Genomic DNA, 22,399 nt, shown 5'->3' with positions numbered 1-22,399 from the left:
TTAGTCCAGCAAAATCTACAAAAATGCAGGACTTTTTGGCCAAGGTCTGAGACTGGATGTAGATTTGCATTTTGTTCGTACAGTTCGTCTAATATGGATTAGCGCCCTCTACCTTTACCCGCTCTTGGCTGTACTCGCCATGCATGTTGTATGTAATAAAATTCTATTATAGAGATCAGTGAAAACAATGTACTGTACATGTACATATAAAATGTACATGTGACGACGGTTGGCCGGTATATCTATTGTGGGTGCGCTCTTGTAAACAGGCCAGAAATTCCCCCCCCCCCACGCGAGCTCATTAATAAAACTGTTGAAAATATTCTACATTAGAGACTCCTGCTCAGAGCATGGAATTGCGGGGAATTGAAGAAATATGGCACTTAACCTCTGACTTGGAGGGCTTCCAATTTTGAGCAATTTGGATACAACTGGGTCCGAAAGTGGCACTATAAGTTAGCCGTTTGCAGAGGGGTACACTTTCAGAACGGCTACTTTTCTGGGCAGGGGAAATTTCCTTCAATTTAGGGGTGGTCTGCTTTAGGTGAGAATTTCTCAAAAATACATCGGTCAACCCGCTAAAAATTTAAAGGAAAATGAAAGAGGACTATCGAACATAATTTTTCTGTCCAGCATGGACACATGTTAGGGTTGTGAGTATTTTTTAAAAATAATTTTGAAGTATAGGGATTTATCACAGGTGTCTAAAAAATTTGACCTATAGGGTTGCACCCCTATAATGGCACATTCTGGGGAATACACGTACTTTCCTATGGAAATATTGGTTCATTTCCAATATTTTGCACTTGAATTCCTCCTCGCGTTTGAAGCTTTGCGTGGTGGAAAAGACGTGAGAAATGGGTTTGCAGGTACACCATGGAATCAGTCCTTTTGGGGCGAGGTGTGGTTCTCAAAAGAACCGGTGACGTTTCGTCACTCTCTTGAGGACGGCCAGAGCACACTGGCCGACTCGTCGAGTTATAATAACACTCACCGGTTGATTCTATGGTGTACCCGCAAATCCATTTCTCATTCCTCCCCGTGCGTTATAAATTCCCCACACTGAAAGGGTATGTTGTATGTGACAAAGTACACCGACAAAATAACTGATTTAAAGCTTTCACACTTCATTTGCCATAAAAAAAGCAATGTTGGCAACTAATAATTTGCAGTGTATTTTTTTCACGCCTTACCCATATCGGTATCTATATAATGTGGACCTGACTCTAACCCAACTCGGTCACCGGAAAGGCAGACAATGAAGAAATTATTTTATTCAAAGCCGCCAAGGGTTATTTGCACGTAAAAAGGGTAAACTGACATCGATGTTGGCTTTCGCACGCAGTGCATCGTGCTATGAGGTTTTATATACCTACCATAAATCTTTCCATCTGTAGGCCAAGTAACATATCCCTACCTGTAACCGTTTACTAGCTTTCAGTCCAGACGTGCAGTTGCAGGGATATGGTGTCACAAAGATAATAAGAAATATTGAAAAAAAAATTACAAATTGCATGATAACGTCATATTCGATTTTGTTCTAGTCCCCACACCCAGTAAATTTGGTGACGAATGCTGTCTCATTTGTATCAGAAAATTACATTTAGCCTGGGTTGCCGACTTGTACATACTTCAATTCATCAGGATGACTGATTAAAAAACTCATTCGGGTTCGTGTATTTTCCTAAGGCATGAACACCAACAACTGCTTGGACAAGGATCGACCATAAATCTACTTTGATTCTATGGTTGGCCGGCTGCCTGTTGAAAGGATTACCGCACCTTTTCATTTATACTGATACAAATAACCATATTTACGTAAGCACAGCGAAGAGCGGCAGTTAAAAAAAATTAGCTGCACTGACAGTCACTGATGGTGGGTCAACCTAACTCCCACGGTGTATACAAAAATATATTAACATAATATTTAGGATTTAGGACTACTCTGTCCCATGCCCCCTTTTTGTTTACTTAGCATGCACGAAAAAGTGGTGTTCACCAGTACAAATGATTTTTTATTAAAACTCAATCTGACGTACAGTTTTGAAGTAGCAGTCATTTGAAGTTGAGAGCCACGCGTGCGAGCCCATGGGCGTTGAACACGGCAGTGGAAAAATATACAATTTTGCTGACCTATCTCGGTAAAAATGGGCGCTGCTCGAGAACGGAATGTTCAATTTTCACAAAATGGCTGCAAAGCCAAACAAAACAAAAACAAAACAAAACAAAACAAAACAACAACAAAATCCTCAAGATTAGGCTAGCGAAAAATGCAATGCGGTGCTATTGGAAAAGATGTTGAGGGGCATGCTGCCCCGGGCTTGGCTAAAATAAGGATTAAACATCATTTTAAGCTATAAATTCTGCATTTATTATGTAAATTTAAAATCATCGACGAAATTCGAATGGAAAATTGATCTAAGCTGCTTATGCTCCTTGTGACATATCTTGTCTTTTAAATACATGTATAGGATAGTTTTCCACAGGATAATTAAATATAACGTTATCATGATACATGTATATAAAGATGTGCCTTTTTAGTGATTCCAGTTATTCAACTGATAATTGTGGAATGCTCTGAAACTTTTCTCATATACTTAATGGAATGACAAATAACGAATGACACTTTTACCCGGTCGAGTGCAAAAAGGCCTTTTGCGTTATTGTCTTATTTATTATTTATGGGGTGTCCTTTGAATAATGCACTAAGTAAATTAAACACGTAACATGCATAATGGTCATGTTCGGTGAAGCGGAATATTGAACGAGGAGCAGTCGTTGTACATGCATAGGCAAAATAACATTATAATATTATTATTAACTTACTTTAAAGGTCAAAGTGCAGACATATGCACTGCCGATGCCAATGTTGCAGACAAGTCGTTTGAAAAGTGTCAATTTGCCTGAATTACAGCTTACTTTCTCTCGTGTTTGGAAATAATTTCTCGGGAATTTACTGAATAATACTAGATTTACTGTCGACACCGAACACCTGTCAGAAAACTGCAACTAAGCCGTCGGATCTAACTAGTCACCGTGATACCTAATGTCAGCTTGTACCGAAACATAAATGCGAAGAGCGCCGTCACATGATTGGGTGATCTGGAAGGTAGATGTCACCCCGCACGTACGCGTGCGGTGTCTCGTTTAACCATAGAGCCAGTAGCCCTATGATCAAACGTACCCACAGGCCCGCATTACCCCGGGCACCTGTGGGTGCGTGTGCGCACATGAATGTGCGCCGAACATTTCTCCCATGCTGCACGACAGCGCATGTACATGCGTGTACATTCTTACGAGAGAAATGCTCAATTCCTCGAGCTCACGAGCTCGATCATGCCGATACCCACATACTGCACGACGTTGCAGGGTAGGAGGCAGTTTACGCATGAGCTTAAGAGCTGATGCCAGAATGTGTACAGAACGGAGCTGCGGTAAAGTTCCACAGTATCTACTGTACATGTGTTATTTAAAAGCTCGTGGTCATGAACCTCGGAGCAACTAGTGCGACCACTTATCAAATAATCCACTGCATAGGGATTACGGTGGTTGTCAGCACATCTGCCTTTCGATCACTCTTTTGTTGGATTAAAAAGCTACAGTGAAGATCCCGACTCGTGGAATTCCACAAAAACCATTGTAAACATCGACACATGAGCCATGGAAGTAGCTTTGTGTTTTTTCCCAAGGGAGACAGTGGTGGGTAGCGGTTTATAAATAAACCTTGCCACGTGATGTTCACTTCATTGCATCTGATGAAGTAGCTGTAGCTACGAAAGCTTATGCAGAGTTTTACTTTAATAGTCAGTCATTAAAGTGCTACTGACTCTTTATATTTGATTACAATGGAGAGTCAAAGCACTTTTTCACGGGGAACATGGGGGGGACTCAGAAGCTACAAGATCACAGACCATCAACATTATTGGAAGGGGGGGTCAGTTTTGAAGTATTTTCAACCAAATTGGTGATTTTAAATCGGTGGCATTTTTCTTTCTACCCATCTTTTGTTTTGTTTCATTTTATTTTTCGGGGGGGGATTGAGGCTAGACGCAAGAGGCCCTTAACCAAACCATGCTTTGTCAAATTCTCTGCTATTAGAGGATTTCGTGGTACGTGGACTTCATTGCTTTTAAAAGGATGGAACCTACCAACAGGACCCTGCCGTTTTGTATTTCTGCAAGTGGACAAAACGCGGGACCCTATAAAATCTTTCTACTTCCAATTAGGAGTGTAGGCATCGATTTGCAAAATGGCCAAGGGCCTCGTGACTGCTTTAAGGGCCGGCTTAGTGGTCGTCTCTGGAGAGAAATATCTTCAAAGGTCATCGGTTAAGCCAGAACAAGTTGACAGGCAAATGAAAATGGGGAAATGAGCTTTAATTTGATGTGTGTCTTGAACACCTGAGAAACTTGTATTTTTTCTTTTTTAAAGCGGAGCTGTTTGCAATTGTTTTATTTGGTGGCTTATCATTACTGGTCTGCAATCAGAGGAGGCATGGTCCTATCTTGGTGGCATCTGAAAGGGCACATGTTCCTCTATCCATTGATCTAAGTTTCATATCCATATTCGTTTAGTTTGGGAACTATCCGCAAAAGAATGTTTTGTTGCTGCTCGTTATTTTTCTGGAATTTCCGCTTCGTCTGCACATTATTGGTCCTGTTCCCGCCAAAAGGTAGCTCTATATATGGCATCATAAAAGACTTGACAATTCTTTAAATCTGGCAATCATGGTTTCATCGGAAAGGGCACATGTTCTTCTTTCCATTGATGTAAGTTTCATATCCATATTCGTATTAGTTTGGGATATATCCGCGAAAGAAGGTTCTGTTGCTCGTGATTTTTGTAGAATTTCCGGGAAGGGGGGGGGGTCGGCAGGGAGCTAGTGCTCTCCTCACTTTTCACAGGGAAGGCTTGGGTTTAAATGGACTGGCCTATTAATGACCGATGATGTCATAACTGCCTCCCATACCAAACAATGAATCAATCCGCCCCTGTTGCCTATCTCTAGAGCCTAGAGGTGGTAGCAAGTCAATTTTGACAAGTCCAAGTCACATATGTCATTGGCCCAGTCACAATTTTATCACAGGTCAAGTCAAAGGTCAACAACTGAAAGGCAGTCTTTTTAAGACGGATACTTAAAAAACATAAAAATATACTAGTATAAAATGAGAAAATTGGCTTGACCAGTTTTGGAGCATGTCATAAATTCTGGCTAACAGGTATTTGAAACATTCACTTGTCTACTTTTGGGGCGCCGCGAGAGTCGTCAAAGTAAAACGCTACTTTCTGCGAGCCAAAAACTATCCCGTCACGGGCTGTCCTCTTTTGAACCATCACATAAATTTTTGCCTGTGGAATGGCGCCGCAAGAGTCGTCACAGTAAAGTCCAAGTTACTTCATGCAAAAAACTGATCTTTTTAAAAACAGTTGCCACTAATTCTAAACACCTCAAAATAACCAGCAGAAAATCAGAAATCTGGCTTATTCGCTAATTAAGAGCCTGCATATTAACCGCACTAAACACTGGATCGTGATTGGATCAACGTTACGTGTGTATGTGGCGTCACTTAATTTCATCTTAGTATCGATACCTCGGTTTCAATACGACATTCACAAAGAATCGGAATTGGGAATTACACAACCAAAATGGCGACGGCGGCGTTACGAAAAGTTCCACTCTTACTCCGGCAGTCCCGGCAAAATGGGTCCTTATTGTGTCAAAAGGTTTGTCATAAATTGATTTTAAAGCAAGGACAAAGTAGTCTTAATTATTTGTGTGTGTCTAAAAGTTGTACTTACTGGGTGAGAATATCCAGTTACTGGCCTAGTCAATGTTGCAGGCCTGCCCTAACATTTTGTAACAACATGCCTAAGTTCCCCGTCATGCTAACGTAATTGGTCATGTTTGTAACGTTACTCCGAACCGAGAAAGCGGCATGGTTGGTATCGGTAGGCATTACGAAGGCAGAACCTTAATAAAATGCCATTAATGTAAGCTTATTGTTAGGCCTATCAGTATCAGTCATGTCAGCCATTTTCTTTTGGGAGGCCTAGGCCTGTCTAGTCCCACTGTGTGGCACGGACTCTCACTCCTGATCCATCCTTGGCCACACATCCGTATGCGCAATTTCGTGTCGGCGTACTGAACATTTTCTGCCCACCCACTTATCATCGTGGGCGCAATTTCTTTCGCACACGAACATGATCCTTGACCTTTCCGTTTTCTAAAAACCATTTATTAAATGATTTCACTCACGTTATTCAAGTATTTTCCAGTCTTTTTGCCTTTATCCATTCAATCTAACGGGCTCGCTCTCTCAGTCGCCATCTTTAAAATAAGATCGTTGAACAATACGTCACTTAACCTCTCATCGTCTCGACGGCTCTTCCATGTCGAGACATATGTAATAAACGGACTGGGCGATAAGATACTGCATGTACCAATGGGCTCTTCCAAAACTTTGGCAGCACTTTAGGTGTAACCTGCATCTAGGAGTTTCGCAAAATGGCAAGTAGCAACCACACCACGCCAATGAAAACAACTGCAATGAACACGCTCGTACATACTGAATTATAAAAGTAATGATTGTGTAATCCGATCCTCTGACTGGCGGATGCATGCATACGTCACCATTGTTGCGGTTTTCATTGGTTACTGGTCCGCCATTCTGCGAGAGACCTGATTGTCCATGCCCCATTGTCAAGTCCGGTTGGTTTTCACAGTAAATGGTGAAATAAGGGACCTGACGACTGAGAAATTTTTACAGTTAGGAAAATTAGATTCCTAGGGAGCAGCAAACCATGGCAGCTTTACCGTTCTAGTTTTCTATGGGGTTCATAGCCGCTTGGCGGATGATGAACCCCAGAGTTCTAGAGGTACAGTTTGTCATGGTTGTCTTGCCGTCCCAGCTGTGTGTGGGCCGGGCCGTTGCCAACTTGCGATTCCCTGTAACGCTGTATCATTATATTCCTATTGTGTACATGTATGTTCTTCACAAGCCCTGTAGACTATGTACCAAGTAATGAGCTTGGTGACGCTGGTAATTTAATTCATCGAATTGCTTCTTACTTCTAGGCAAACATGTCAGCCTTTTCTGGGATTTCTACCGGCAAAAAAGCAGTAAGTAACCAGAACATAGCAATATTGATTGTCATTATTACAGGCGTAGGCTTGTAAGTTGTAGTGCATAGCGGGCGTCCCCTAGACCTGTCGCCCTGAGAATGTTCATGGAGGATCCGTTATTCCCCCATGCCACGATTTACGTACACATCAACACTGCATATATTGTCACCTAAGGCTAATTATAATATGATAACTATTGAGCCAGTGGCTTGGCCTAATGGCATGACTGGCCATGGCATATTATCTAACGTGGCTTTGTAACGTACCTAATGTTGGCTTGCCTTGGACATGCTTGATTTATCGGCATTTAAGGTCAGTTAATCGTAGCGTTAACAGACCATTTAATCCTCAAATCAGCAGTTGTGGATCAGAGCTTGTTTGTAACATCGAACCTATCATGGTATCATAAATCATGTCAACATGATCAATAAGTGATCAAGTCAGTGTGTGGGCGCACTTTTACTGTTAGTTTTCGGTCAGTGATTGTGATCTTGAGGTAGGAATGTTGATTGTTTTTTCCCATTGGGGACTAAAGTTCTAATTCCACAATTCTTAAAGTTTGGAGGTAGAACCTTTTTGTATTTAATGGACAAAATAATTCAAATATGCCACTTCTTGTTTCAAGTGTGAAGTTCTGGGTTTTGTTATATTGAAAAGCCTTTCCTATCCAAAATTGGAATAGACTTAATTCGTATCAATATACAATACACACAGTTGTATTTACCACACATTTTCAGGCTTTGCAAATTTGGTGAGATTTCTAGCAAAAACATTCCCTGAGGTGAGGGTTAAGTGATTTCTGACTGTGTTTCGGTGTTGTCCCTCAGATGTTGGGGACGCTGGGCCTGTTGGCCGCAGGTGGGGCTGGCGTGGTAGCCACATTACACATGTCCGTCAATGCCGAGGAGTACGAACTTCACCCACCCAAACACCCCTGGAACCACAAGGGATTGTTCAGTTCGTTCGACCATGCCAGGTGGGCAACATTAAAGTCTTTCACGCTGGATGATTCCCCCAAATATATAAGAAGTTTGAAGAGTGTAAGAAATTTTCTAAAGCCTTGGTGGTTGGGAGTAGGAAGTTTGCCTGAAATTTTCCACCATTTTGAGGAGCGTGGTCTACTTCAGTGGTTGAGAGTTGGGATAGGAAAATAGAGTTGGAATAAAGGTGGATATTTGTCCTGAAATGTCAGATATATACAAATGTAGCCCTGTTTTACATATTTACGTGCTTGTCAGTTGACGTTGTTATAGTTAACGCTCCTATGCTGAAGTCACTCTTTGGGTCACTTGGTAAACACCTCAAAGAAGCACAGCTGTGTCGTGTTGTGCACTGCACCAACATGCAAGAGAGTGACCTTGGGCACTTGTGCATATTTGTACTGTAAAACTAAAGGAGGGTTAATGTATCTAAATTGGTTTGACAAACTAAGCAGCTCCCACAATGCGCGATAAGTCATGTGAAGGTGTGCATTGAATGTGTGGACATGGGGTGAATGCCGTTCAACATGTGGCATGAAAGCTCCGTCCTCAAACCCGCACAGCGATTCTTGCCTGAAGTTAATGTACAGAGCCCACAAATCCTGCAATCTTCACACACTGACCAGTTTTTGAAAAAATGTTGGCCCACTCAGTCTTCGCCGGGGCTACCAGGTCTACAAGGAGGTGTGCTCGGCCTGCCATAGCATGAAGTACCTGGCCTTCAGGAACCTGGTGGGCGTGACCCACACGGAGGACGAAGCCAAGGCCCTGGCCGAGGAGGTGAGCCGCAAATCTAGGAACCCTGACAAACAAACTCTGGTTTGAAACCCTCCTGAATCCTCCAAAATCCTTCATGTTTAAAAAACTGTGGATTGTTAGGCATTGAGTTACGCTCAGGGTGTGTTTAGGAGAGGAGTTTCCATCAAGCATTTCCTTAAACATTATTGCAGTGTTTGAATTCCTTGGAGAACTTTTTTCATAGAATTCTATTCTCAATGTATAAATTTAATATTTCAGATTAAACTTTTTTCCATAGCCTATTTGAGTCAATACTTGAGCTTGTTTTCAGAATGCTGAAACTACAAATTCTTCAAACCATTGATACATTGATGTTATACTCCGATGCTTATGCTGTGGTGCTCATAATTGCTTGTGATTAATCGTTCTCTTTCTTTGAAAGAATTTGGTGTGAATCATAAACGAAAGTTGCATCCTTTATCAATTTGTCTTTCACAGTATATGTTCCAAGATGGGCCCGACGAGTCGGGTGAATACTTTGAGCGTCCTGGCAAGCTGTCCGATTACTTCCCCAAACCGTATTCCAACGACGAAGCAGCCAGGGCAGCCAATCAGGGTAAAGCAATTTTCCAAATTGAGGTTACGGTATGTGTTAAAATTTCACATGAAGAGATCAAAAGGAAGTTTTGTCCTTGGTTAGGACATTGCAACCAGTATTACTGTCAGTTTATTGGCAGCTCATTTGGCTTATTGACGTATAAAATTTTTATTTTCATACCTTCACTAAGTAAATATGTAATTCTATCTCTTTGTCTGAACATAGTATCCAAAGTTTGGAAATGTTGTCGGATTTTGTGGGGCTCTGTCGAGCTGAGTGTAGTCGATGGCGAGCAAGTTCTGTTGCGGTCTTCTCTTAGTCTGGTTAGCATTTGTCTTGCTTGTCTGTCATGAAAGCCCGCACACATGCAGGCCAAAAATATCAGGGACAAGAACCAATCAAATTCATAGATCTGTTTATGAATATGCAAGAGATGTGCTATTTCAAAAAGTGCTCTTTTTTCAAAATGTTCAATTGTAGGAGCACTGCCGCCGGATTTGAGTTACATCGCCCTCGCTCGCCACGGCAATGAGGACTACCTCTTCTCCTTACTGACGGGCTACTGCGATCCTCCGGCTGGTGTGGACGTCCAGGATCCGTTGTATTACAACCCGTACTTCCCCGGCCAGGCCATCGGTATGGCGCCGGCGCTGTACAACGAGATCATCGAGTATGAAGACGGTAAGTGGGAAATAAACACTGTTCGCAGTCTCAGAAGTTGGGTCAAAGACAAACTTCTGCATAGAAGCAGGTTCGTTGTCTGTTCAGTACCAATTGTAATTAGCTCATTCTTTAAGGGGCAGTCCCACACTTGCTGCTCTCTGGAAAGTTACTCACAATTGTAAATTGAGAGCATTTTTGATTCAAATATAATTCTGGGACTAATCTCCCAGTAGAGTAATTCTTTTCTGGCGAGCTGTTTTTTTAAAGCAAACAGTGAAAGAAGGTAATGTCAAGCGATGTGTGTAACAATACATATTTGGAAATTGTCGTTAGTAGTTTGCTTTTCATTTATCGGAGCGTGTGCAGGTACTGACAAGTTGCTCACAGGTATGAATTTTTGCCATAATTCTTGGGTCTGGTGCCCAGCATTGCGTAGCTGCAATTGGCAGAATGAAAGTGTGTCCTACGTGCTGAATGTGACCGCTATTCAAAATGTGACTCTGCAACTTCTGATTTGAAATTGAGTTTGACCGCTCGTCTCGCCCTCATTTTGACTATTTTTCCCCGACCCATAGGCACTCCTGCGACACTCAGTCAGTTGGCCAAGGACGTATCGACCTTCCTGCGATGGGCCGCCGAGCCAGAGCATGACCAGCGCAAAAGAATGGGTCTTAAGGTAAGCTAAGATCCAGGCCGGGCCCGTCGAGGCAGCTAGAAACAAGAGGTTTATTGGTTTCTAGAAATTAAGAGAAACTTCTCTCAGGCCACAAATAGGCATCTTCTGTCACCTGGTCCCTGCCTTGCTACCCCTTGATTCTACTGTCCAATTTTAATATTTTTTTCTCTTTAATTTAAAAATTCTCCCAAAGTGCATTTTTCTCTTCCATTTGGGAAAGGAAAAAACAGTTGGTGGAACTTTCAAAAGTGTGGCCTTAGGAAAAGGTTCAGCCTTGAAAAAATGCTGGCAGAAGTCTCACTGAAAACTGGAGGGGGGGGTTGGGAATCCACTGTCGTACCACAGCGAGGAGTTGCTAACGTTGCGAGGTTTCAATGCACGGCTTTGCTCACATTTTTGTCTGCCTCACAGGCGCTGATGATCCTGTCCCTGCTACTCGGCGCCTCCTACTACGTGAAACGGCAGAAGTGGTCGGTGCTGAAGTCGCGGAAGATCGCCTACCGCGCCCCCAGCCATTGATATTAGGAACCCCCTGCTCATGTTTGTTGGGCAACAGAGAAAATTAGAATTTTTTGGAAGGGGCACAAATCTCTAATATTTCAAGTGGGAATTTATGCAAGGGTGACTTATTAAATTCGTTATCCACCCTCGGAAGAGTAGAGTTGACTAAATTGAAACAAAGTCCTTTTCAATGTTGAGAGTAGAGATTTGCGACTTACTCTAAAAGCGGCGTTATTTTTCATACAGTACCCCCGAAGTGTCCATTAATGATTTTAAAAATTGGCAAGTTTTGTTTTTTCAGTCTCCAACTTTGCAGGTGCGATAAAAGAGTTTTGAAAAAGATTGTGTGTCAAAACTGGTTGCAGATCTTGAACCCAGTATTGAAACTACCTAAAAAATGTGAAAGCGCCCTCTAGTGGATTTAGCATGTCACAAGGTTAGGACAAGTTATTTGATAAGAGTTTGGAAATGGTGGGCATGTAAAAAATGTTACAAAATCCTCTCTAAAACACGTCATTGATTTTGATCAGTCCGAGTTTGTTGTCTTCTGGGGCCTTAGGTATTTAATTCCTGTGATAACACGAACTCCTGCTTTATTTGTTGGAATGCCGTTTTTATTTCTGAAAAAAAGATTGTGCTTGGGTTGAAGTGTCGGGGCCCCGAACTTTCTCAGTTTTGTCGGCATGTCACATTTTTTACGACAATTTATGCCGTCTTCATAATGCACCATGTTCAGGCGCCACTTGTAAAGATTGCAGAAGTGGCTGAATAAAAGGCCTTTTTAGAGCATAATGCCCTGTTTGGAAAGGGGCAGTGAAATCGAAAGCTTCAGAATTATCAGAATGTAAGCTCTGCCTGGGCTTTTTTAGACCATATAAAGACCCTCTTGCAGATTTTAATTGAATGTGTAAATACACGTAGTGTGTAGGACTTTGAAGCCCTCTGGCTATTAACCGTTGTCAAAGTGTTTGATTCCACGATTTCTGGTACTTTTGTTTCTTGATTATTAGCGTAAAGTCAAACATACAAACATGGGTCAGAATTCTGAATAAGACTCACACTGGTTGCTCCAAAACAGGCTTTAGTTGTGTGCATAACTTATTGACCTCAAGAGACTAGATGACCACGACTTAAAAATGACCACTCTCGTACCTTCAGTGTTGAATGTTCAATAAAACTAGAGTTCAAGTAAATTGTGGATTTGATTTTTCTGATGTTTACAAGCTTTTCCGTAAAAAAAAAAAATTAGGGAAATTCAATATGAAATTCCCTCAAACGTCACAAATGAAAAAATATACTGATTGTTTAACACAACACCACCACATCACTTTAAGTGTGAATCCTTTTTCCTGTCCACTGGACAATTGTAAAGCAACTTCCTCATCCTGTGGTATCTTGGTTTTTGTCCAGCTTGGCTCGTGAAGATTGTCCTGGTTTTTTTCAGATTGGAATGTTAACAACACCATTACCATCCAGGATCCAAATAGTTGTTACTTCAAAGTTTTATTGCAGACTTAGCATTCAAAATTGCAGCGAAGTTCACAATGAAATTAAAAAAAGGGTACCCAATTGTAGTCTACAAAATGATAAAAATAACTTGAAGTATGTCACTACTTTCAATGCATATAAGGAAAGTTTTATAATAATACTGTTAAAAATAGAATTGCTCAATCTGAGATTACGTACTTGACCTGTTTTTTTACCATTGCAGAAATGACCTTTTGAATTGCAAAGCATGCTGAAAAGAACATTGGTTCGGTTGAACTCTAACCCCTTGAGGAAATGAAAAAAAATTGATTGAACTTGGAGAATTCAAGTTGTCAAGTAAACAAATCCCAAAGCCTTTCCTTTCTTAGACCTTTAAAAAGATCCATTAAAATCTCAGGATTTGTTGAGCACCAGTGAAATATTCTTTTTCCTGTCCTTGGATTTAGACCAATTGAGCACTGATGCTATGAAGCTTCCAAAGTGTACAATTCCGGTGGATTTAAATTTGTTGGCAAATCTACCCTCACAGGCCAAAAAATTGACAAAGTATTTCATGTCTAAAATCCATGCTACAAACACGACAAAGCCCATAAGAAGAATAATCAACAATTAAATCTCAAGAGGTGGTACCGATCGGTGTAAAAACATTATTTCTGATTGGTCAAAAATTGCAGGGAATTTCTGCTTGTTTTCAGAACTCAGTAAAATAGGTTTCTATCTGATTATTTTCCCTTCCATTTCTCAAAGCCAGGGCTGCCACTCAAGTCGTAATTGGCCGTAGAAATAACAAAATAAATTTTTTCCAGCACTTCAATCCTGCTCTGCAATGCAACAGTAGAAGCGGCTGATTATACTTAATATTTGGAAAGCTGCACAATTTTAGATCACATTATCCGTTAGAGCTGCGCACATTTTTCTACCTCATTGCATAATAATATCACACATGTAAATAATATTTGAATATATGAATATTAGATTGAAGGAAGTAGCATTAATTCTGCTCTACTTTTTATCTTAACCCTGCTAACTGCCCACATTTGGTCACATAAAGCAACATGCAAGTACAGAAAGATAACAGCATTTTTAAAGAACAAATACAAGTCTTCATAAATACCTCAACAACTACAAAAAAGAAAATACAGCCTGCAGAAGTCATGCCATGAATAATGCAAGTGTCAAAATACATCCTTCTCATAATATGACAAGCTCGGATCGAATTGAAATAAAACTGCATCGGGCAAGTCTGCTGGAGTGAGTCGTCTGAAAATATTGGAAATCACATTGCACCTGGTTAAAACGTAAGCAGACGCCCAGCAAGTATCGTGGCTTCAGCAATTGCATAAGACAGCAGCCAAACTTTAAAACAATCTTTTTTCTTTTATTGTTTATCTACGAGCGGTAAACTTATGCACGTCCATGTATATACTTTGTTTCTATTTATAAGAATATGAAATATGATGTAATCATTTTATTTTTGTTCAAGGCACAAAACATGTATTGAGGTTGCTTCAGAATTCAGTGTTCATTTAACACTAACTCCAGGGTGTTTCATAAAAATGGGAAGATTCAAGACTTCCCAGGTTGAAAAAGCAGTAGTTATTTTGAAAACTGGCAAGGAGATCGGCTGTTATTACAGAGAAAAAAAAGGACTCTGTATGGTTTCATTCTATTTGCTTGTATTATTACACTACAAGCTGACAAACGTATTGATGAAGGCTAAATTCATCTGAGCAAAAAAAAAATAATTATCGGTCACACTTTTTGTTGTGACGTTTTTCATGAATATTCATGGCAGCGTGGTAGTCTCAGTTGAAGCCAAATCTTGGTCTTGAGCAAATGAAAGACAGGAATAGTAGACAAAATAAATTCTTCATTTGGTTTTTGTTGACTTGCATATCGATATCTTTGCATAAGTTTGTGTAAAGGTGCACTTAAAATAATCATGATAAAAAAAACCAATAATTTATTTCCAAATATTTGGTGAATTTGTTGTCTTTCTCTTAAAAATTAGTTCAAATTTAGTTTTGGTTTCAATGTAATCATCAAAATCAATAGAATTTCATTATCAAGCTGTTTCAATTAATTACTGTTGGAACTTAGGAACACGATCTATCAAATTTAAGAGTTCACGATTGCCACATAATTCAAACAAACTGCTTCTTACTACACTCCACTAGAAATCTGTACAAGAAATTTCAGAGCTGGAGCACGATTAAAAACTGCGGAAGGAAAAATTTGGAAAGTGGACAGGGGCATCTGCTGAAAAAGACTCTCAGTCAAACTATGAAATTCAGCTAAAGCTAGGTAGCAGTTGCTATGGAAACAAACAGACTCGATGATTACTGTATTACTGTCGCTACGTAGTCCCTGGAAGTTTTAACCATGTCATCAGTCCTGATCTGAGAACGGCACAGATATTGAATAGCAGGCACTAGCAGTCAATGGAAACACACACATAAATTATCCATTGAGTTTATGCTTAAAGAAAAGGGGGTGAACCTTCCTTTTCACGTGATGAGTTCTTGTCGGGAGAGGATTAACCAGACACTAGACCTATCATTCAGGTAATACACCATAGGGTTATCTAATGTTGGCACGGGGATATTACTGCAAGGCCAATGGGTAAAACCAACAGACCGGACAGTCAGTATCTAATGCTTGGAATGACGAATTCCTGCTCCAAAAACATTTTGAATTTGTGCGTGTGATAGCATTTGCACAATATTATTCTTTTGATTACTAATTATTGGGAAGAAAAATTAAAATGTTGAGCCCTGCCAGGTGTCCAATTAGCTTCAACGCGTAGTTCATGTCATCTTAGCAGGCTGATCAACCAAGCTGTGGAAAGAGCAAACTTAGTGAAGGTTAATAAAAACAGATCATGCAGATTGCACATAAAAGTGCCATTCGACATACATGAGAAGCATATCAAGGCCTGCACATATTTCAATTCAGATAATTAACTGACAATTTGAATTATTTGCCAAACTATGTCATCGAACCAATTAATCATGTCATCTTATCTTATTAACAATAGTGTGCGATCCGGAACCTGTTCTAAAGGTCTGCCAATGATCTCATTTTTTTGTCTATTTGTATTTTAAGTTTGATTTATTTACAATTTTTCTCTTTCCCGTATTAATGTTCTATGTAACTTCATTGTAAGGAAACTGTTTTTTGCTGTGCTTTTTAAGTGGAATGGTTTTTATAATAATTTCTGTTTTTACTGATTGTATTTTCATTGAGGGCCTCTTTGGACAGCAGTGCTGTGCATTGGTGGAGCTTACCCTCATTAACTAAGACTTCAATTAATAAATAAATGAGAAAGAGTACACAACTCCAAGCATTCAACTGTAAACACAACACGATCAGATGTTTGGAAATTTCCAATCTTCCCAGGGGGTCCACCGGTGGTCTAGATAAATTTCTTCCGTGTCACACAGTCCTTTCTCAACCAATACACTAGCAGAAATCTATTCCCACGGCACAGCAGGATCGTTGGACTCACCGGTCCTGTCTAGTGTGTGGTGTCGTACGTCCCTTCCCCCTTGTAGTTTGTCACGTAGCCTGTATCTCTTTTCAGGTCCTTCCGCCCCTCCAAGCCTCTGCCTTTGCCTCTCTCGTCAAAGCGCTCCTTGTGCGAGCCGGTGTACTTGGAGGTGTCGGTCAACCTATCCACGGCCCCGACCCTGGAGGTACCCTGGAGGGAATTATGGGACACCAGATCAGATTTTACAGGATGTTTTTTTTTTTTCTGTGATTGCTTTCTGTGATGAGAATTAACACCATCACTGAAGCAATGCACTTTGCTGTCAAATACATTTGACAATCAAAGTAAAGAGACCGCAGGTGGAACAAATGAATGTATACTTTCAATGGATGCTTGTTTTCATCTTGAGTAAAATTGAGAGGTAATGAACAGAATTCATAATCCTCTTAGATCAATTTAGGCAAAGTACAGCATCAAATCTAAGTGTACCCATTTCTGCACCACTCGGGACTAGTTTCAGGGCATGGTAAGCTGAGCAATAAATATGCCAAGCTGATTCAAGTTTGTGCTAAGTAAATGCAGGTTACCAGGCAAAAGTTTATGTGAAATCTAGAGCTCCCGACTGGCTCCCTGCTGACTGTGCAGAGCTCATAAACTCACTAAGCAACAGATTTCTGCTTAAGAGATGCTGAAAAAATGGCTAGCCCCCTCCCCGGATCTCTAAAAGTGGAAACCCCTCGAGAAAAATGGAAGCTTTGATGAGAGGACACAGCACATGCACTGAAGGTTTTAACTACCGTTGTGTTGGGTGTGGACGGCCCGCCTCCTGCTATGACCTTGCTTTTGATCTTTTCTGTGTTTTCGTCCGACTCAGTGCCGTACTTGGATTTGCCAGCCATGACCAGCGCTTTCTTGAACAGCTCAAAGGTCAACACCTTGTTGCCTGGTCCACCTTTGGCCCTGAATATGGAAGTGAAAGACAAAACAATTGGTTTGATAATTTATTCCATTCCATTCTGGGATTGAAATCACAGGTTCCTGAAAAGGACCAATAGGAAGCCGAGTCAGAAAGCTGAAGGATCTTGTCAAAATAGAGACAGCGGTGGAGTACCACTCAACTTAAAGAAGAGGAAGCAAGCGCCAGCCCCCAAAAATGAATAAATAGAGAGGAAAAAGGAGACAACAATGCCACTAACTAATGCACAAACATTACGTGGAATTGTACTTGTATTCCAACTCGGTTACAGCGGCGGACGGCTAGGACACGACCGCCACACCAACTTGATTTCTTTGGTAGGTTTCTTCTCTCAAAGGTTGTTTGCGAGTTCTTTGGGCTCTGGGTTTCTCACGAGGTTGGCTAACATTTGTATTGAGAGGGGTCGAAGAGGGAAATTTCTGCTTCAGACGCAGGACGAAGACTTTCCAGGAAATACACTGGGGAAAAAACAAATTTGCATTTGGATGCAATGGAAAACCAAGCGTTTGACAGAGTTACTGCACCAACGTTAGTATCACTGAATCACATTCTCCAAACTGACGACCCCATTTGGGGGGGGAGCTCATGTAACCCACCTCCTCTCTACTCCTAACGTACCTTGCAAAGATTATATCCACCTCTGTGCCGTCCAGCTTCTTGCTGTCAATCAGCCCCTTCTCCTTGAAGAGCTTGGTGAAATTCTTGCTGGTCATGTCTTTGGTTTGGCCGGGGCGTCCGAAGGCCGCGTACTCCTCGAAGACTCTCTTCAGTGTGGCGTCTGCCATGGCTTGGGAGCGGAGAGTTTGTGGCTTTGGTGCACCAAACGCGGAAATCCAAGCAAGGATCTGTGCATGCCAAGAGGGAAGAGGAATAGTTGGGAAAGATTCAACAACTCCCGATACGACAACTGCGCATCCGTCTTGATGCCACTGGGGGCAGAGCAATATCTTTTGAGGGATGCATCTCGGAAACAACAGACATGCTTGGAGATCATATTTAATTTGTAATTAAATGATTAAAAATTTTTTTAAATGCTGTGAATTGTGCACTGACTGAATGACCTCAAATATTAAATTTTACAATCACCTGAAAAAACCCATACTCTATAGTGAGGAAATTTGAGTTATTCAAATGTTACAATAGAATTCGCATATGCATAAATGTTGGGTAAGAAGCTGATATATATATATTTTTTATGTGTTTATTCAACAAAAACAAGACATGTGCGAGAAAAACCTGACAACATGTAACTGTAATTAAGTCGTAAATGTTTTTTTTTGATGGATATCGAGGCCAGACTTAATTGATTTTCTAGGGTTTTCATTATTAATTACACGTCTGGATGTGACCCTGCAACCTTGAAGGTACTGTGTACATATACCTGTGTATTGTAAACCTCAACTAGTAATATTGATCTGATGGACAAATGTTACAAAACCATGTCCATTCCTTCACAGACTGAAATGATTAATTAATCCAGAGATCTGGACGGCTGTAACCTAGCTGAACCAGATGATGGATAAATGACGGATGAATCCACTGAACGGCAATATTGACATTGTCCAAGCTTTGCTGAACATGATATCTGGTTGACAAGATTAAAAATAACAGCTGTCCTTCCTGTCCTGAAATAACATGCGACCGAAATAAATCTTCCCCTCTGTGTTTCCAATCTGTGTAGAGGGTTAAAAGTAGATCTCGCAAGTAAATTTACAACCAAAGCCTAAGACCTGAAATGTTTAAGAATGAAAAGAACAAAATGAGGGGTTTGAGTACAAGACAATTCCTCTTTTAAAATGTCGGGTTTGGAACCGAGATTAAGATGAAATCCTGAGGTCGGTCAGCAGAATGGAAAAAGGAATTTAGAAGGATGAAAAAAAAAAGAAACTTCAGGCTAAACAATGTACATGTACACGATGTTTGCCTTCCTCAATCGCCATGGGTGGAGAATGGAGAAGAGGGGGCGGGGGGAATAAAGGCCCCTCCCTAACCTTTTGACTTATAGTTTTGTTTTGTCCTTGTTTTACTTTGACTGTATTGAACTGCAATTGTCTTTTCATGTATAATCTGTCGTCAGTCTTCCTTGTCTGGTTTTTTCTCGTGTAAATAAGGCATTCCTGTCTAAGACTTTGTCTTCTGAATATGCCTCCGTATTTGCCCCCTTTTATTCCAGTGTCTCATTCAACTTTCACTCTTGTAGTAAAACACTTTCATTTACTTATTGCTCTTGTGTATAACTTGATATATACGTTGCAATTCGGAAATAAATGTTGAGTTAAAAAAAAGCCCTCTGGCTCATTTAACCCAATGATGTGAAACTCAAAAACCAGGGTAAGGATTCAATCAACAATTAAACTAAGTCAATAATGCCTTCACATTATCTATGTATTGTAGGGATGCATGTTTCAGTCAATATGGCTATCAGCGATACATGTCAACTGAATTTTACTTCTTTGAGCACAATACAACAGAAAGGTAAGGCCACCCCAACTGACAAGGGCATGTTTTCATACGGATGTTGAAACGCATCATTTCCTGAGCGTCACAATATGATATGAGTGTAGTGTGAACTAAATGGATGGGTGAGCTGGCAAGAGTGTGAATGCGAACTCAACTACCCTAGACGACGAGCTAAATCAGAGTAAGCGTGACCAGGCTTAGGTCTGTGTGAGATTGTTCTTGTTGCTATGGATACATGTACCAATCTTCGGTCTGCTCACAAAAATTCACAAGTTACAGGCCTAGGTGTTGATAAACGTGCCCTTGGCCGCTGGAATTTGGTATGAACCGGTTGGCTGCCTACATTGAGCCATAATTGGTAGGCCTGTGCTTTTGTGATATACTGGAGGCATGTGGCCTAGTGGTTAGGGTTTGTAGCTTGTGATCATAGGGTCAGGGGTTCGAATCCAGCTGGTGGCAGCATGTTGTGATCCTGGGCAAGTCACTTTACTCCTATGTGCCTCTCTCCACCCAGGAGTAAATGGGTACCTGTGAGGGCAGACAGGAGGCATGTGGTAAAGTGGTAAGGGTTTGTAGCTTCTGATCATAGGGTCAGGGGTTCGAATCCAGCTGGTGCCAGCTTGTTGTGATCCTGGGCAAGTCACTTTACTCCTATGTGCCTCTCTCCACCCAGGAGTAAATGGGTACCAGTGAGGGCAGACAGGAGGCATGTGGTAAAGTGGTAAGGGTTTGTAGCTTCTGATCATAGGGTCAGGGGTTCGAATCCAGCTGGTGGCAGCATGTTGTGATCCTGGGCAAGTCACTTTACTCCTATGTGCCTCTCTCCACCCAGGAGTAAATGGGTACCAGTGAGGGCAGACATGGTTATGTTTAGCCATTTGCGCCGAAATGGCAGCACCAGGCTAGTATACTCCCCAGGGAGCTGAGATGGTTTCAGGAATGTTCAGATGATGTGTGAGCCCAATGTGCAGGGATAATGATAATACAGCGCCTCAGAATGGTTTGCTAGATAGAGGGCGCTTTACAAGTGCTTGTTATTATTACTGCAAGAGTGGGGCAATGCAATTCCAAAGTTACGTGCAGAGCTGCTGTGTTTGTATTTCAAAGTAATACACAGATCTCCCGAGATTGCAGCACTGCTTAGAATTCTGCATGATCGTATACATGTATATGCCTTATCCGATGTCAATGTTTCACACTTTTTCTTCAATAACGTCTGATCGCTGTCCAAAGTCCAAGGTGCTTTTCAAGCTTTGATTTACAGTAGGCGATTTGTTCACATCAAATCAATGTACATACAAAGTACTGTTTTCCTAATGGTTAGAGAAAAGACTTCTTATGTCCGCATTTGATTGAAAGAAAACAATTAATTTGCTCTGAAATTATTGTTTTGAAAGCCGGGCAGTGTCAGAGAAAAAAAATCATGTCAACTGGGTTGCCCTTTTGTAATTAACTGACAGGCTATGAAAATAACTTTAAAAAAAGTTGCCAAAAGTAAAGAGTTTGAGGTTTGCTGAAAAGACCACATCACTGACTTTTCATGAGCTAGAGTATAAAATTTGACAAACTTTTCGGATTGTAAAAATCTATAATTGAAGTCTCCAGCAGATCACGGTATCATAAATTCTTGAAAATGTTTTCAACACCTTCAGCTGGATCAAAATATCTTGTGAAATGTTTAATTTTAATACGGGCGATTCACAATTGTGCGCCTCCAAGAGTTTGCAACGCGTTTGGCCAATCACAAAGCGTGAAATTTGTCGACCCTTTCCAAACGCGCATTGGGTTGACAAATTTCACGCATATTGATTGCCCAATGCATTGCAAACTCTTGGAGGTGCACTGTTGTGAAACACCCATATTCGAACAAAATTTATCAAGTGCACATTTCTGATGTAAAATATAGAATTCCATCATGTGCAGGCCTAACTGGAAATTTGCATACTGCCAATTAAAGAAAAATTAAAGAAGTCCTACTTGAAGCAATTGAGATATGTTTACTAGTTTGCCTCAACATGTCAAAAGCTCAACTCCTCTTCAAAAGGGAAAAATCCCACAGCCTAATTAACATTTTCTTCGAAGAGGGAAACGTTGGCCGCCCTAGCACTGTGCAAACATGTACAATGTCATGGTACATGGTCCAAGCATGGAGGAAGGAATGACCTAGAGGCTGTATAGACGATAACAAGGTTTACTCATCATGTAGTCCAGTACTGTGTATGTGGATATTTGATATCCATGTACTTCGTGCTGCAATATGTCTAGACGTTCGCGTAATCTTACTTAACTGTTCTGTGTCAACATTGAAGTGTGCATGATGCATGATAAGCATGACCCACAGGGCCGCCCGTAATGGTTAACTTAATGTATCTACATGTAATGATGTAGGCCTATGTCGTGAGTAAACGTTGCAGTTTCCTCACGACACGCACGCAAACATGGCAAAGCGGGAAGTGAAATGCGGGCAGAGCGAACGATGCTGAAAGCTGAAAAAAATATTTCTAAAATGCAGCAGGTTTGAGACCAACTCACCACCTTGCAGCTTCTTTGTCCACACCGCTGGACAGAGTTCACTTGGGACGGGGCGAAAGCTCCGAAAAAGTTTCTCGAGGCGACAGATCGACAGCTTCTGTTGTCGCTCGCGCACGCGGCTAGCTAGTGAGAGTTTATTTACGTTATTTTCCCAGTCGATGGAGGGCGCTAGTA

The 22,399-nt window shown here is 41.0% G+C and overlaps 2 protein-coding genes across 2 annotated transcripts; one reads left to right on the top strand and one right to left on the bottom strand.

Annotated features, from left to right (window-relative positions):
* Positions 1 to 5,608: 5,608 nt before the first annotated feature.
* On the top strand, positions 5,609 to 12,472 carry cyc1 (cytochrome c1). The gene is made up of 8 exons (XM_022226615.2): positions 5,609 to 5,724; positions 7,076 to 7,120; positions 7,951 to 8,099; positions 8,757 to 8,883; positions 9,340 to 9,457; positions 9,920 to 10,120; positions 10,678 to 10,778; positions 11,190 to 12,472. Exons 1-8 carry the CDS (start codon positions 5,647 to 5,649, stop codon positions 11,295 to 11,297), a joined length of 927 nt encoding a protein of 308 aa, XP_022082307.1. The 5' UTR covers positions 5,609 to 5,646; the 3' UTR covers positions 11,298 to 12,472.
* A 294-nt stretch (positions 12,473 to 12,766) lies between these two features.
* On the bottom strand, positions 12,767 to 22,384 carry LOC110974761 (tubulin polymerization-promoting protein family member 2-like). The gene is made up of 5 exons (XM_087137588.1): positions 22,226 to 22,384; positions 17,852 to 18,078; positions 17,055 to 17,217; positions 16,276 to 16,467; positions 12,767 to 15,605 (listed from the first exon to the last, which is right to left on the bottom strand). Exons 2-4 carry the CDS (start codon positions 18,016 to 18,018, stop codon positions 16,285 to 16,287), a joined length of 513 nt encoding a protein of 170 aa, XP_086993714.1. The 5' UTR covers positions 18,019 to 18,078; positions 22,226 to 22,384; the 3' UTR covers positions 12,767 to 15,605; positions 16,276 to 16,284.
* Between the last annotated feature and the right edge of the window lie 15 nt (positions 22,385 to 22,399).

The sequence above is a fragment of the Acanthaster planci genome, linkage group LG06 (genome assembly GCF_054643075.1).
Source record: "Acanthaster planci isolate LZ-2023a linkage group LG06, COTS_SCS, whole genome shotgun sequence".
In the NCBI taxonomy this organism is placed as follows: domain Eukaryota; kingdom Metazoa; phylum Echinodermata; class Asteroidea; order Valvatida; family Acanthasteridae; genus Acanthaster; species Acanthaster planci.
The sequence above is the reverse complement of the archived record's forward strand: the minus strand, read 5'-3'. Positions and strand labels throughout refer to the sequence as shown.

What these genes read in the sequence shown, in the direction of transcription:
- cyc1 (XM_022226615.2), top strand. Translation starts at nt 5,647, where the DNA reads ATGGCGACGGCGGCGTTACGAAAAGTTCCACTCTTACTCCGGCAGTCC. An exon ending in CCAAGGCCCTGGCCGAGGAG is followed by an intron (nt 8,884 to 9,339) that starts GTGAGCCGCAAA and finishes TGTCTTTCACAG; the next exon opens with TATATGTTCCAAGATGGGCC. An exon ending in GATCATCGAGTATGAAGACG is followed by an intron (nt 10,121 to 10,677) that starts GTAAGTGGGAAA and finishes CCCGACCCATAG; the next exon opens with GCACTCCTGCGACACTCAGT.
- LOC110974761 (XM_087137588.1), bottom strand. Translation starts at nt 18,018, where the DNA reads ATGGCAGACGCCACACTGAAGAGAGTCTTCGAGGAGTACGCGGCCTTC. An exon ending in GTGGATATAATCTTTGCAAG is followed by an intron (nt 17,218 to 17,851) that starts GTACGTTAGGAG and finishes TTCCATATTCAG; the next exon opens with GGCCAAAGGTGGACCAGGCA. An exon ending in CGTCCACACCCAACACAACG is followed by an intron (nt 16,468 to 17,054) that starts GTAGTTAAAACC and finishes AATTCCCTCCAG; the next exon opens with GGTACCTCCAGGGTCGGGGC.